This window comes from Mustela erminea, chromosome 8 (genome assembly GCF_009829155.1).
Source record: "Mustela erminea isolate mMusErm1 chromosome 8, mMusErm1.Pri, whole genome shotgun sequence".
NCBI classification, from domain to species: Eukaryota; Metazoa; Chordata; class Mammalia; order Carnivora; family Mustelidae; genus Mustela; species Mustela erminea.
The window spans coordinates 99,710,204-99,727,604 of NC_045621.1; the positions used below are offsets into that span (position 1 = coordinate 99,710,204).

At 34.3% G+C, this 17,401-nt stretch overlaps 1 protein-coding gene across 5 annotated transcripts in view; it reads left to right on the forward strand.

The window, feature by feature from the left end:
• Positions 1–17,401, forward strand: part of DPP10 (dipeptidyl peptidase like 10) — a 1,361,251-nt gene that overhangs the window by 1,337,725 nt on the left and 6,125 nt on the right. For all 5 annotated transcript variants that reach the window (XM_032353837.1, XM_032353835.1, XM_032353834.1 and 2 more), the window contains 5 exons: positions 6,332–6,526; positions 7,390–7,444; positions 15,185–15,284; positions 15,536–15,594; positions 15,699–15,771. In XM_032353837.1, the coding sequence (XP_032209728.1) occupies positions 6,332–6,526; positions 7,390–7,444; positions 15,185–15,284; positions 15,536–15,594; positions 15,699–15,771 (482 nt within the window). The remainder of the gene's footprint in view (positions 1–6,331; positions 6,527–7,389; positions 7,445–15,184; positions 15,285–15,535; positions 15,595–15,698; positions 15,772–17,401) is intronic.

The window sequence follows — 17,401 nt, forward strand, 5'->3', positions numbered from 1 at the left end:
GCCTCTCAAATTCAGAGATCCAAATTCTGATCAAGAAAAAGAATTAAGTTATCAGTGGATTTTGAATATAAAGAAAACCTACTGGGAAAAAAAGACTTAAAAAAAAAAAAGACCTAATTCAAAGCCACAAGTTTTATAATCCAGAAAAGTATGCCAGGGTAAGATTTTTTGGGGGGGGGGTGCCGAAAGAATTATCTTTCTGCAGAAGCAGGACAAGAAAGAACTTACACATACAGGGACACACATATTATACGCCAATACACAAATACACATGATTATGTGTGGAAAGAAATCAGGCGCACACACATAAAACAAATGTCTACATATACACATCCTTTTATTCTGAACTAACTGAAAGACCCACCCACTGTTAAAAGTAGAACTTTTTAAAATTACTTTTTTAAAAGATGTATTTATTTGACAGAGAGAGAGACAGCACAAGCAGTGGGAGCAGCAGAGGGAGAGGCAGAAGTAGGCTCCCTGCTCTGCAGGGAGCCTGATGGGGTGCTCAATCCCAGGACCTTGGGATCATGATCTAAGATGAAGGCAGACACGTAACTAACCCACCCAGGAGCCCTCAAATTAGAACATTTTTAATGGAACTGTATTTTCCTTTAAACAAAAGAAAAAAAAATTGAATACTGTTATACTAAGGCTCAGAAATTATCTAAATTGTCTAAAGCCACTGGACCTGGGCTCAACTCAGTCTGGTCCTATCATCATACCACCTGTACCCTTTTCAGGATAGCACCCCACATTACTATAATTGTAATCCCAGTGTATTAATGCAATTTTTAAAAAAGGTGTAACACTGAATAGGATATATGAATTCAAGTATATGAACACAAGTGTTGAAGAGTAATAGAATTTGAGAATTTGACTGATAAGCCTAATTTTGTATGTACTATCTGGTAGGCCTTATCGTAACCACCACCTGGAACAGGCTTTGCCAGTGTAAGAAAAGTTCTAGGTAGAAGCCTAAATAACCCTGACCATTTCAAACACTTTCCTATAACCCGGGCGGGGTGTGGGGGGGAGATACACAGCCAAAAATTATATTATAAGCAAACCAGGAATCAGAAAATTGCAGATATTAGTGATATTCCATTATATTCTAATACTAATAGATTCTAATACTAATAGAATATTCTAATACTAATACTAATAGATGGGAATGTGGATAAAAAACTGTTCTCTGACAGAAAATAATGTTATTTCTCATGTGTTGCAGTAAATAAATATGTGAGAAAAGTCATTCTGTTATTCTGCATGTAGAAAAATCCATCCATGAGAAGAAATCTAAGGATCTTAAAATGAGAAATGGAAGAAATTAGCCTAGAAGCACTTAGCTAATGTATGTATCTCTATGTAGTATTGCTCGAAAGAGGTCAAACTTCACGTTACAACTAAATCATCAGTAACTATATATTTCTATTAGGTAAATTTCAGATTAAGGCAAGACAAACTTGTTTAAGGAAAATGTCCTAGTCAAACTCACCTCTTTCTGTGGCCCCTCCTTCCAAAATGCCCCAATGGACAGATTAGTATAGCAGTTATATTAGTTAGTACAGCAGTTTTCAAATTCTCCCATGTAGGAGAAGAAATTCTGCCATGCAATAGATTAGAGTCAAGGAAAGTATACTAATTTTTAAAATATTTTCCTTCCATCTATTGTAACCAAGTTTTACTGGTTAGGAAAAGACTTCTTAAAATGTACTGCATGTGGTCTTAACTATTTACCACATACTATTTTATAACAACAACAAAAAAAACACAAGTAAAAATAAAAACAGCATATAATTACTCAGGGTAACTCAGCATATCCTAACAAAGTTAGGACCAAAATCTAGGTCTTCAGCTCTCTTTACATTAATTTAAATAGCAATTTGTGAACCTGACCACATATGCAGTCTGAACAACTTGGTTGTTCTTCACTTGTATTCAGTTTTGGTATACAAAATTAAGTCATAAAGATTGTTTTGTCATTTTAAAGTTTTATGGGATATTGTGTTTACTCAGAGTTCTATATTTTATTACATGCTCATACCCTGAACTCTTCATCCATATAGACATGCTTAATGCTGAATGTAGTGAAATAAATGAAGACTCTGCCTTCCAAGACCTTAAGTTCTAAGAAAAGTTTAGTCATAACTTGATTTTGCTGCCTGTGTTAGGAAATACACATTTCACGTTGCTACGATATTTCCACTAGTTAGAACAGATGGGTTGTTCTTTTACCACGACCCTCAACAATATTTTATGTCCCCATTCTCAACCTTGAAACACCCTCATTTCTATGGGCCCCCGGAGATTTCTGAAACAGAGTAAAACAAAATAATGTAGTAAAAAGATGAAGATGACTGTACACCTGAGACTAATATAACTCTGTATGTTAACTATACTGCTGTAAAAATAAAAAAAAAAAAAAGATAAATACTTAGAGCATTAAAAAAAAAAGATGACACTCAGAATAAGACAAAGAGGAACCAAATAAATTGAAGCTTGAAGCTTGTCAATTCTGCATAACAAATTCATGTTCTTTCATAACTCATCTTGAAATAAATATGTACCATGTACCAAAAAAGAAACCCCACTAGATAGAGAAATGTGTTAAAGTCATTAACTGGTAATGTATTGATATCACTGTGTGTTCTAACATTGAAAACTTTTAAAGACGAGGTTGAAAGTTAAAAATGGCCATTTAGAGAAAATACCAAAGGAGTGGAATTACATTTTTTCTCTGGCTGCTGCAAGCCTGAGTAAGGGATTGAAGGTTTTTGTTTATAAAAGTCTATAACCATTTATTAATCATTAGGTTTGAAAAATATGCCTTAAAGTGTATTAAAAAATAATTTATTTGCCTGCCATAAAATGTCTGTGACTTACTAACATTTTGTCTACATTTAATTTAGCTTTAAACTCATTAAGTAGCTGTGAACAATGCAATAGTTTATAACTAAACTGGAAAATTACTATCTTCCATAACAACAAAACATTTTAGTGTTACATTAAAGCTGCTGTCAGCAATCATCACTCTGATCATCACTACCAAGGATCTGTGGATTACGCTTTCATATTTTAAGTCTTTAGGTATCATTGGTCCATCTAACACAATATCTCATACAACATGGCACAATGCCTTTATCCACAGACACTGCCCAGTTTAATTTCTGCACAACTGCCCCAAAGCTTTTAAACAGTTCTCCATTTCTTTTTTTTTTTTTTTAACAGTTCTCCATTTCTAACTGCAAGGAAATATGCTCAAAATAAGCAACACTGGCTGCAAACAAAAGAATAATAACATTTTATATTGTTTAATGAATTTAATAATTGTCTTAAATTTCTTATTATATTTCACAGAGTACTTTCAAATACATTATGTCATTTAATGCACATAAAACTCTGAGGAAAACAAGACAGTATCTTGCAATCATTAAAGATAAGGAAACAGAGTCTTGGGGTTTTAGTGTCTTGCCTATCTATATTCAAAGTAAAATTGGGACTCATATGGTCATATTTTTACCCACCTTAAAAACTGAAATTAATAATTGTACTTTATTCTCTGTGAATCATGGTTTGCTTTCTGATATTTGCAATAAATCCCCAAGCTTCAAAATATAGTGTCTTTATAAAAACTAAAGGCTTTTTAAGGTCCTTCCATTTTAAACCTCACATGACTCTACGTTCCCTGAAAAGATCTCGTTCAACAGCATTTTCTGTGCTTAGGCATATTGTGCTAGGCATAATGATTCATGCTATTTCTCAAATGATAAACAAGTTATGTCAGATATCACCTGGGACTCTGGAAAAAATACCAACTCCACACTTCATTCTGAGCTAGGCAATTAGAATTCTAGGCACGAGCATGTGGATATATATATAGTAACAATCCCCAATAATCTGATAAAAAGGTAATGTTGCAAAAACTAAAAATTTAAAAATAAAAATAAAATTTCAAGAAGAGCTAAAGATTGCAGACACCATGAAAGGTCAAAACTGATTTAGATTTGGATCACAGGATCATCATAATTGTGTGATTTAGAGGGGAATGGGGGGCGATCATGATTAACCCACTATAATGGAACAGTTTATAGGATAGGAATAATGATACATGTAATAAGCCATGCAAAAGACAACTTCCTCCCAGAAAGGTTAAATAAGTTTTGGTAGTGTAGATCTATTATTATAAAATAATAAGTATTTAAACCACAAAAAAAATTTTTATTAGTTTACCAGGGCTGGGCATACTGAACAGTGGAAATGTTATTTTCTCACAGTTCTGGAGAACAGAAGTCTAAGATTAAGGTGTCCACAGGTTTTATTTATTCCGAGACCTCTCTCCTTGGCTTACAGCTAGTTTCCCTCTTGCCTCTTCACAGGGTCTTGCTTCTGCATGATTCATGTACCTAAGGTCTCTGTTCTGTCCTAATTTTCTCTTATAAGGACATCAATCAGATGGGTTAGGGCCCAACCTAAAGTCTTCATTTCAACCGACTCACCACTGGGATGGCACCATCTCCAAATACAGTCACATTCTGAGGCAGTAGGCATCAGAGATTCAACATAGGGGTTTTGAAAGACAAAATTTAGCCAATAACAGCATCTGGTAAATTTTAGTCGTCCATTATTTTGTCCCATTCCTACCTCCTCCTCTCGCTGGTCTCACACAGTCCCTATTTTGGTTCAGTTCTACTTGCTGCCTGGAATTTATTTTCTTTAGCAAATCTGATAACCTAAAAGCTTATGGATAAGAACTAGTTTGTGTATTGGTATGTACTGGTGCTTCTAAGCATCAGATTTGCATACTGCAGCCAAGAAAAGCGAGTCTTGACAGGAAAACGAATAGAGTGAAGATTTCCGGTATGTAGCTCAAATAAAGTTGGAGATGCTCTCAGAACATTTCATGTTTGATGCTCTTTAAATCTATCACATGGACAAATGCATGCTTGAACTATATCTAGATCTGGATCTAGATAATCTGTGATTTTATGAGAGGCTGCTTTTTTACCTTCTCTATATTCTAGAAAATAAGGTACCACTGTACCACTGTAATCTGACTTTTTAAAATAATATCACCTTATCCCTCCAGAGACAATGTTCATGCTTAATAACCTGTATGTCCTTCTTTACTTCTAGCATTCAAATTTTTCAAACATATGTGTACTTTTCTTGTTATTAACTTTAGTGAAGCAAAACAATTTTTGCTCAATGTATCCTTAAATTTTCTTTAGTGAGAATTCCATCACACACACACACACACACACACAAATCAGGGAATGTTAATGCAATATTTCTTTTTGAGTCAGAAGTTCTTTAGGATTGTCCATTTCTTATGTTAAGAAGCGAAATTCAGTTGAGTAATTTAAAGACCTAACTGACTTTATTCAGCGATTTACGATTTGTGCAGGATCCCATCTAGCGAACAGACCTATCCAAATTGGAACGCTGTATAAACAGGAATGGGGTGGGACAAAAGGGTTTTATCAAAAGAAAATAAGGGGCGCCTGGGTGGCTCGGTGGGTTAAGCCTCTGCCTTCCGCTTGGGTCATGATCTTAGGGTACTGGGATTGAGTCCTGTATCCAGCTCTCTGCTTGGCAGGGAGCCTGCTTTCTCCTCTCTCTCTCTGCCTGCCTATCTGCCTACTTGTGATCTCTCTCTGTCAAGTGAATAAATAAAATATTTAAAAAAGAAAAAAAAAAAAGAAAAAGAAAGTAAGACTTTTTCAGCCCAGGTCACCTTCCCTTAAGCAGAAGATGGGGGCTCTAGGAAGGGTTATAGATCACAAAATTCCAACGTGACTGGTTTAAAATTCCAATCCTGGGAAAGAATTAAATTGCAATTAAGTTAGGTATTAAGTTTTGGTGGGATTTAGTAAAAGTGACTTCATTTTGGGTCTGTTCAGATCAGATCCTTTAGCCTTTGTATACCATCTGCAAGACATTTCTAAAACACACAGTCTGGAAGAAATTCAATAATGTAGAATCTGTACGTTAACTTAATCATCGTTCCTTTGAAATGTCTATGGCATGTGAATATATTTTCCTTCATTTCTCTCATTTGAAAAAGGAGTTAAAATAATCTCTTAGAACAGTTTTAAAATCTTGTTTCATATTTTCAGTTCATTAGAGAACTTTGCATTTGACATTTTACAAAGAAAAATGGCACTATACTTTCAGGTTTATTATCAAGAATTAACAGAAATTTTAATAGCCCATGGGTCCTTTCCAAAATTTTAAAATAATAAGTTTGAAAGTTAAAATGTCTACCATATTATCTACGACACTATCTACCAATTGCTCTTGTTTTGGTCCACTGTGTTGCTGTTTACAGGGATGAAGAACCAGGAGGCCAACTGGTTACAGATAAATTCCATATTGACTGGGATTCAGTACTTGTTGACACAGATAATGTCATCACGGCACGATTTGATGGCAGAGGAAGTGGATTCCAGGGTCTGAAAATTTTGCAGGAGATTCATCGAAGGCTAGGTTCAGTGGAAGTAAAAGACCAAGTAGCAGCCGTGAAGTAAGTGGGTGCACATTTCCCTACTGTTTCTCTTATAATGACAGAAGCTAGGTATATGATAAATACTACTAATACTGATTCAGAGATTTATACTTTAGTGAATGGGCAGTTTTCTAAGTTAGTCAAATAGACTGCTGCATTTTTCCAAGTACTTTTCACTCTTAGCACCAAATAAAACAATTACCATCCTTCCTCTCTGGAATTAAAATTTACTTTGGGTTTATGCAAATGGGAGAGACCTTAGGGCCCCTGGGTGTTTGGCTGGTTAAATGTCCAACTCTGAATTCCAGCTTAGGTCAAGATCTCAGGGTTGTGAGACTGAGCCCAGCATTGGCCTCTGTGCTGGGAATGGAGCCTGCTTAAGATTCTCTCTCTCCCTCTCCTTCTTCTTCTGCTTTGCCCCACTCCCTATTGTAAAATAAAATGGGAGAAACCTTAATTAAACCATTTATTTACAATAATCTATAATGTCTATTATTTCCCAGTTAACTACAATTCTTGAAATTTCACAGATACCATACCCACACTAGCATGAGTGACCAAGAAATCTAGTAGGTTCTTTAAAACAGTACACAGAAATTGGCTAGGACATTGTCAAAATGTTAATCAGTAGGTCTGGAATGGGGCCCAAAATTCTACATTTGCATCAACCAGCCAGGTGATGTCCAAACAACTGGACCATTGCTTTGAGTAGCAAGATTTTGGGATCCATGATCCTTCAACACGAATAAGGCTCCAGCCACTTAAGTATTCCTTGTTTGAGTTCTGGGTTTTGTATATATGTATGCATGTGTGTGGATGCCCAGAATGAATTCTCCTGTGCATTTGACTCAAGAAAATTTAACTTTTTTTTTTCATTGCAGGTTTTTACTGAAACAGCCATACATTGACTCCAAAAGAATAAGCATTTTTGGAAAGGTAAACAGAAATGTATATATGTATTTTTATATGTATATAAAGTACATATTTATACATATGTATTATTTGTGCTTGTATTTGTACATATATAATTTCTTTATTTTACTATAATCTCTCTGTACTATTCTTTAAAATGTAATGTTATAATTAATACTATATACATTCAGTCATTTATAAATCCAGCAACTATTTACTATCTAATTGGTGCTGGTATTAGAAAAACTGAACAACCACCAAAAAAAATCTGTTTTCATAAAGCTTATCTTCTAGAAAGGAGGAAAAGATAAGCACATAAATGAAAAGATAGCTTCATATAGCACTATCTTATAAGGAAAACAAAAAAATAGGTGGACAAAAATTAACTCTAGGAAGGGCCAATGTTATTAGATTAAGTGGTCAACAAAGGTCCCTTGGATTAAGTGATGTTTAGGCTGGTACCTAAGTAACAAAAGTCCTATTAACCTCTTGAAGCAGGGTGTTCTCTCAGTAAGGATCAAGTACCACAGCCTTGAAGAAGACTACAAGGCTTAGAAACTGAAAGATGACCAATATGTATAATTATGTCTTTAGTGTTTTCTGCATGACATTTATCATTGCAATAATTTTTATGTCAGTTTCAACATCATTTTCACAGTAGGGAAACAGACTCCACATAGATACTTACTAGTCACCTAGTTCATTCATATTACTAGGCTAGACACTAAACAGATACTAAAATGAAAGGAAGGAGATCTAGTACTCTTTTAATTTAGAGACAAAGCAAATTATTGGTGTTCATGGATTTCAACATAAAATATGTTTTACTATCCCTAAATGAACCCAGAGATACAGGACATGAATAACTGATCATTTTACTGGGGTGTAAATTTTGGTGGTGTTCACTGATAAGTAGGTATAAGAAAAGCTGTTTAACAAGTGAATAAAATGTAAATCAGCACAAATTCTTCCCTGACTTCATACACCTGCAGTGCACCAAGTCTTTGCTTTATTTTATTCTTATCCTCAGTAACAGTCAAGAGATCAATAGGGATAATGCTCCTCTGACATAAGCAGAAATAAATGAAAGCCCATCACTAACAATAAAGACAGTGAAAAAATGGAAATGTCTAGAAAGTGATCATTCCAAAGAAATGGAAACTCTAAACAGATTAATAAATGCATAAAGCGAAGTCTTATCATATGCTTATAGCATTGATGAACCTTGAGGACACTGTGCTCAGTGACATGAAGCAGTCACAGAGGGATAAATTCTGTGTGACCCCACTTACATAAGATATCTAGAGTAGTGAAGTACACGAAGACAGAAGAGTGGGATGGTGGTTGTCAGGGGGAAGGGAAAAGGAAAGTTGGTTGCTTATAGATAATAGAGTTAATGGGTAATAGGTAACAGATTTCAGATTCACAAGATGAAAAAGTTTTAGGGATCTGTTTCACAATAATGTGAATACACCTGACACTACTGAACTATGTGCTTAAAAGTGGTTACTCTGGTAAATATTAGGTGTTTCTTGTCACACACACACATAAAAAAGTACATATAGTGAAGAACATTTTACTCTTTAATGGTCCTGATACATGTAAGGACTTAGGGCTTATGCATTTCAAGGCTCTACTCACTAAACACAGAAATAAGTCTAAAAGATCAAATGAGCTATAGAAACATTCATTACTGCGGAAATTTAGATTCAAAAGGTTGTAAAATGCCTCACAGAGAAAGTGGAGCATAACTGAATGGCAAAAGTCATTCAGTGAGGAGAGGGCAAGGAGAAGGCTTTTGTATAATGCCCAGTGTCAGCAGGGAGGGCATAGCTGAGGAACATGAATAAAATGACTGACTATAATTAAGGCTCACATAAAGGAATGAGAAGTGACACACTAAGAGTAAGTCTGTGCACAGACCTCAGGAAGTCCTTCATATTAACCAGAAAGTTGGTTAAGTCTAAAAACGAAAAAATAAAGTTCTAGGCCTTGGATTTAGAAGTTCAAAATCCCATATTTATCATTTTATTAGGTAACTGATGAGCCTCAGGGAATTGACTCTGGCAATGTAAATATACAAAAGACAAAGGATATAAATGAAACATAATTAGATTTTAAATGGAAAAAATATCCCATCTCTTTTAAACAAGTACATGTATCTGTGACTGGAATTATAATTTAGAAGGTAGCTTTCTGATCCTGTAAAGGAACACTGTTAGCTTCAAGACTTCGTAGGTCTCATAATTTTTTTTTTCTTGGTATGTACTTATTTCATTTCAGTATCAAATTAAGTTAAACTCATAAAATTGGCTGGGGAGTAATGATCTTGCTTGTTTTGGAATTAGTTAAAAAGCTAAATGAGGCTTTCTTTTCTTTGTTGGAAATATTTAAGTTAATGTTTAAATTTATTTAATCAGTGCAAGAATACTAAGATTTTTCCATTTCTTCTGGAGTCAATTTTAGTACTTTAAAACAATTTTTTTCCATTTCATTTATCTTTAAAGATTGTTTTGAAAAAAAAAAAAAAAAAAAAAAAAAGATTGTTTTGAAACATAGCATATATTCCATTATATGCTAGTGGGGACAATGCCCCATTTGACTCCTAGTTTGGTTTATTAGTGCCCTTCTGCCTTTGCTAGAGCACTCCCTCTTAATTGTTCTCATTCCCCTTGCTTGTCTCTCTCTTCTGCACCCCCGCCCCAATACCTAACTCTTTTAAAGAACCATATTTTGGCTTAGTTGTTCTCATTTTGTCTTTTCTGTTTCACTAAATTTCTACCCTTACTATCCTTGTTTTTTTCTTCTAATTTTTAAATCCATTTTGTTCTTAAATTATTGACTTGAATGTCTGGCTTATTAATTTTCAGTTTTCCTTTGAGTTATAAAATCCCTTTGTATTACTCCCTTAAGTACTTCCTACCAGTATTGAGAGGTAGTACTTTGTTTTAAAACTTCATATCATTATCCCCAGAACCTAACCTCACCTCACATAATCCTAATACTTTTTCTCTCAAGTAATTATATCTATGTGTGAAAGGTAAGAAAACTAAAAAATTTTCTAACTTCTATTTAAAACAAAACAAAACAAAACAACTAATTATGTGTTTTGTGAATAGGTGGTAAAATTCGAAACCTATAAACACCATATGTAGAACTGATATTGCTTTGATTACCAGGCGACATCAATGCATCACTGGGGAATAAAATTAATCCATTCCACATTTATCCAATGTCTCTTATGTGCTTACTACTTTTCAAAGTGCTGGACATATGGCAATCACACATACACACACACATGCACACACATTTTTTGAAATTTTAGTTTAGTGAGAAAAGAAATAAAAAAATCAGTAAAGTTTATAAAATGTCAGTGATAGAACAATTAAGGAAAATTAAGCAGAGAGGGGGCCCAAGATTAAGGAAGAGATAGCAATTTCCATTTGGAAGAGAGGAAAAATTTGACTAAGAAATCATGTTTGACCGCAGACCCGTGAATTTGAGAAGGCAAGAAACATGGATATCTAAGGAAGGTTTAAAAAAAAAAAAAAAAAGTACAAACATACGCATTAATATGGAAGCTTGTTAAAACTTGACTTACGGGGTGCCTGGGTGGCTCAGTCAATTAAGCGTCTGCTTCTCCCTCTCCTTCTAAACTTCCACCCTGCTTGTGCTCTCTCTCTCACTCAAACAAAACAAAATAAAACAAGACAAAAAACAAAAAAAACTTGACTTAGGGAGGTAGTTATTACTTATACTTTTATATATTCTCAATTGAGATAGGGCTTGTTAGTGGCAGTCACTTCTAAGGTTTGAAGCTTTTAACATATATAATGTGAAGGACACAAGACAGGATTTTAAGAATTGTGATAAAATGTGATCACAAATTAAAAGGATTTAATGTAAAATAATACAAAGCAATAAATTGTGTTACTCATAATATGTGTATTATATTTTTATTTCAAATCATCGTATGCCGTAAGTGATATGGTTCACAAAGAATCTTAAGTCTGAGGCTAGGAAAAACCTTTTTTCATTTGTATTTTTTTGACTATATACATTAAGTCTCAGAGTACTCAAAAAAGTCACTTAACGATTATCTGAAAAAACAGGGTACATAAAAATAGAAGTTCCCAATGAAATGGTTATTACAGACCCCACACCCAGTTCCTCTAAGTCCATCTATCTATTGGATTCAGTTTCTTCTATATGGATATAACTTTATTAAAATGAAATATTCTCAGGAAACATTTCTATACTTTAAGTCCACTGAATAAAAAATCTTCAAAAACAAATTTGTTAAAATTGTGTAAGTAATGCTAAAATGCTATGCAAATGGAAAGGACGTAACTGTGAATGGAAAAATCTGATCACTGAGAAACCAATAAAACGAAGCACAATTGAACAGAACAGCCTATACCATTAACTGTTCTTGATCTATATCAAATAAAAAACATCCTCCAATTAACTAAGTCAATATGATGACCCACAATTTCTGGCATCCTCCTGACAGACAGGGGTTGTTTTTAAAATTAAAATCACCATCTTCTCTCTACCTAGAATTTACATCTGAATCTTACCCTTGTCCTGGATATATTTTCTGAGAACTATTTCAAGATCTACTCTTGCATTCAGTGAGTAAATATAAAATGTTACAGAGGAAGGTGGGCAATTAAAATTTAATTTATTCTAATGCCTCCCTGTGTTGATTTTCTTTTAAAAATAGAAGTTATTTTGCTGAAATAAATCAAATTAAGGCAGCATTTTGGATTAGGTTTTTGAAAGCTATAGAAAGAATTCTATTCAACAGATTTCACTATCATTAAGTCTTCAAGAGTATTTAGCTTCATTAATTTCAAATTTTCATATAAATAATAGTAAAATGCAACTCTTTGTGCACCAACAATGATTTACAACCCTGGTTTCACTTTAAAATCACATGGAAAGCTCCACAGCCCATTCTCCACAGACTAAATTGTTTTCCAGAGCGTTATGTACGTTTAAGTCTCCACTGGTCTAGGGAATGCTGGTTGAAGCTAGGGAAATGTTTGGGTAGGTACATTTGTTTTATTTTTACACTGTAAGAACTTATTATTCAATAAGTGTGGAACAACAGCCTAGGTATTCCCTGGGAGTTTGTTAAAAATGCAAAATCTTGGGCCCCACCCTAGGTCTACTAAATTAGCACAACAGGCATTTTAACAAGCTCTCCAAGTGACCTGAATGAATCATTGTTCAAGAATCTGCCCCTCCTTTGGAAGACACCATTCTACTTAGTTCCTGGGGATAATCAGCTTGTGATTTATGTGAAATGGAATAAAAAAAGTAATACCAAATTATTGATTTATATCATTAAACTGTGATGTACAGTTGTTCTGTGGATCGGAATATTCAGCTATTCTCCAAAGTAGTCAGGTTATATAAACAACCAAATCATAATAAATTGAAAGTCTGCTCTAATTCCATTGTGGAATTAGAACCAGAAAAGTTACCAACTGAGATGCGCATTTTTCACTGTGGGAACAGTGTTGCCACATGGGAAATACTTGAAACCTCTTGGCTGCAACACCTTGGTCTTATCTCCATGCCTAAGAACTCGAAACAATACACTGGAAAACTCCCTTTAAGGACAGAATTTTTAGGGGCTCTCTACACTTTTGTTCTATAATAGCTATTTACTTACTTTGCAGAACTCATCCCACCCCTGCATACTTCTGAAGGGGAGCAGAATATGCCATCCCAGAATATGCCTCTTGACATAAGGATTATTTTGAGCTGGTTATTTTAAGAAACAACAGATACAAGAGAAGCTTTGGGAACAGAATAGAAACTACTCTTTTGTAAGAGACGTTTACATTTATCAAAGAAATCTCCACTTGTGTCTCCCTCCTTCTACCAGGATGAGAAGGAACTTTAATTAATGGAGAAGGCACTAATTCTAAATTGGACTTAATATGCCTAACAAAGCTTAACCTTGATTATACTTATTTTCCTGGTAACCTCCCATAACTGAGCTCTCTCCACATCTTTCTTTTGTCTTTGGCTAAAGATGGTATTTAAGGTGCTGGTTTGGGCCACCTCAAGGAGTTACTCGGTTTCACTGGATATCTCCTGTGTGTATGTGAGGTATTCATGTTAACAAACTTGTTTTCTCTTGATAATCTTTTATTACAAGGCATTTTAGCCAAGAACTCAGAAGGAGAGAGGGAAATTATTTTTCTTTCCTCCACTTCTTTCTTCAGATGTGTTAACACTTTCAAGGCTAATGCTTCTGAATTTTGCTGATCTAAGGATATTTTTGTGTCTTTCAAAAAGAGTAAGTAAAGCCAAGCCACTCTGGTGGTTTATCTTGGTAAAGGATAGTTTTATTTCCCTCATTTACCAACTGATGAAGAAGATTTGCTCAACTTCTGGGTACTAGCTAAGTATTTCAGCACTGACTTAACATATGCAAGGAAAGAAAAAAAAAATTCCCCCTTCTCTTTCTGAGCTCTTGTCTGAGAACCCTGTAATAAAAGACAGATTCACAAGAGGAAAAACAAAACAAAACAAAGCTAACTGACATACACACATGAAACATACCCAGGGAAAAGTGAGTAACTCTCTGAGGTGGGCTTAGAATTCAGGCTTAAATATCACCTTAATAGGAAAAGGAGATTGGGACGTAGGCATTTAGGAGAGTGAATGATCGTCAGGAAAGACGAATGGGCCTTTAGAAGAACAGATGGGAAGGGTGATAATTTATGACAGTCTTTCTAGTTGTTTTGTGGACTTCTAGTTACAAGAATCAATCTAGTTTCATAGAAATTCCTGGGGAGGGGACCTATGACAACTGAGTTCCTTTTGGAGGAACTTTGGTCGTTAGGTAGATGAGTTCAGAGAAAGCCTTTTCCCACATTTGCTCTTTTCCAAGTGTTTACAGCTTAAAATAATCAATAGGTCAAAGTGGCATGTTCTGCTAGTCTTAACACAGGTTCTTTCACACACTTAAGTAATCTTTGCAATTGGGACTTTGATGTCAATCATCCTACTTTTTAAATAATGTTTCAAATAAGCATAAGTGAAATTCTATTGTTTCTCATCTCAAGAATCTGTGAGAATAACAGATTCTTATCACAAAGGACCACACTAATATCATCTGGTAATCTTTCAAAAGTAGACCTTATCATGAACCAACTGTGTCAGAATTGCTGAGGCTAAGGCCTAGGTCTTCATTTTGTTTTTAATACCTCCCAGGGTACTCTGATGTCCAGCAAGATGAAGAACACTGCCCAAAGCATAGCTAAAACTTAATTTCTAAAATGAATATATAATTCAGTAGGTAATTTCCTTAACCCAAATCTATTAAATTGTTAAAAATCTCCTCTGGAATTCTCCTGGTCAAATCATGGGCTACAAAAGAAAATTGGACATCTTAATTTTTTTTTAAAGAATTTATAATTAAATTAGTTTAGAAGCACTGCAAGATAAATTTAGATATTTAAGATTAAATTTAAACAATAATCCAACTCATGACTAGCAACATTATTTATCGACCTCATGTCCTTCAAATATTTAAGTGTGTGGAACTGAAAGCAGAATGTATATTTGTGATAGTAGATTTTAAATATTTAATTCTCTTTTCCTAATGCATTCTGTTATGCATATTACCAAACAGTGATCAAAAGCTAAAAATATCTCCAAGGATAATTGATACAAACACTTTCTTTCTCCCTATCTTTCTCTATATATACATATTTTTTGTTTGTTTGTTTGTTTTGCCAGGGGTATGGTGGCTATATAGCATCAATGATATTAAAATCAGATGAAAAGCTTTTTAAATGTGGATCAGTGATTGCACCCATCATAGACTTGAAGTTGTATGGTGAGTAGTTCCTACAGATTGACTTAATATAACATACTGATTTGTAAAAAGGAAATCCCAATGCAGAAGAGCTCATTGAGTTCATTTATCATGTGCTATCAGAGATGTTTTCAGCTGTTAAATACCTTCCTGATTCAATCAGTTTCACTGGAGCATAACAATTAAATGTGAAATGTAGAAATTAAATAATGACATATGCTAGTCAAATGGTTTGCAGTTTATTTTTAAATTTTTGTTTTCTTGGGTCACAGCATCAGCATTTTCTGAAAGATACCTTGGTGTGCCATCTCGGGAAGAAAGCACTTACCAGGTAACAAATTTAAAATAATGAAGAAAGAAGAGTATTGTTCTAAAAATTCAGTCAAATTGTAAATAGATCTATATACACATAGATATTTATACTTTCCTTTATAGGCATCCAGTGTGCTACATAATATTCATGGCTTAAAAGAAGAAAATATATTAATAATTCATGGGACTGCTGACAGTAAGTATATATTGGCTGCTGCTGTTTATTGGGGTCTGACCCTGAACAAAGGGGTACATTTAAGAACTTGTTTACAAGCGGCCCTGTAAACTTTCTGAAGAAGACAGAAGAGGATAGTGGCACAAAGAATCCAATATATGATAGGAAGTAAGAAGGAGGATGTCAGGACCAAGAGGAAAGAAGCTATGAGGCTTGATGGCAACGCCATCCAGTAAAACGTTCTGGGATGATGGAAATGTTCCGAATATTGCTGTAGAACACTGTAGCCACCAGCCACATATGGCTCTTGAGTACTTGAAATATGTTTAATATGATCAGGAATGGAATTTTAAATTATTTTAAATTCTAATTAATTAAAAATTTAATACCCACATATGGCTAGTTGACTATCACTGTGGTATTATTCAGCACACTTCAAATTGAAAGTAACTGAGAAAACAACAGGATAGCAAAAAGATTGCAGCACAGAGATAAAATTCTGATAGGATCACTCACAGTTAAAACAAAAACTTTTTAAAATGCATGTTTCTATCACTTCTTTTTTCATCACTTTAAACACTGGAGAGGGATGTGATATTACTAGTAAAAAATATAATTTTATATTCATATTGAAGTATTTAGGGGTCAAAGAATATATAATACACACACACACATATATACATATAAATATGTATTTATATATTTATGTGATACTTTACAACAGAGGGCGGAGTATTTATAGCCCCATTCACAGATGAGAAAAATCAGTTTCAAGGAGGAAACTGATTTAACCAAGGCTATCTGGGTAGTAAGCAGAGACTCAAAGCCTTGAATCTCTATTTCCTAATATCTGAACTTGTTTTTATTGATCCATCCTGTCCTGCATCAGTAGTTTTACCCCATTTTACAGAGAATATCACTAAAAAGGTCTTATAGCAAAGAAGATTATCAGATCTTTAATTTAACCTTACAGCATGCCAGGTCATGATTAGAGTTTAGATCAATACTTATGTACATATATACACATACAAAGGAGATAGATAGATGCAGATATAGATATATCTTGATACATGCATATATAGGTGATATTTATACGCACACATACTGTGTGTGAGTGTGTGTGTACATATATATTATATATATAATATGTGTGGTGTATTTCAATAAATTTGTAAATGGGAGAGAAGAGACAAAAATCCCTCTTAGGTAGAATTCCAAATTTGTGTAGGTACACACCCTCAAGTAGGCAAAGCTTAACTTAGTTTTTCCCCTATCAAAATGGGCGTCACTTAAGCCCCCATGTTGCATCACCACTTCCTCATATCAAGGAGATCATATGATAGTTGTCTTTCTCTGCTTGACTTATTTCGCTAAGCATGATACGCTCTAGTTCCATCCATGTTGTCGCAAATGGGGAGGTTGGGGTACCAGGTGGTGGGTATTATAGAGGGCACGGATTGCATGGAGCACGGGGTGTGGTGCAAAAATAATGAATACTGTTATGCTGGAAATAAATAAATTAAAAAAAAAAGAAAAAAAAAATGGGCGTCACTCAGTGATTTGCTTCTAAAGAGTATTGTGTGGAAAAGGGAAGAAAGAATACGATGGAGAAACTTGATAAATAGCATCTTAGCTAGGTGATCAAGGTTAA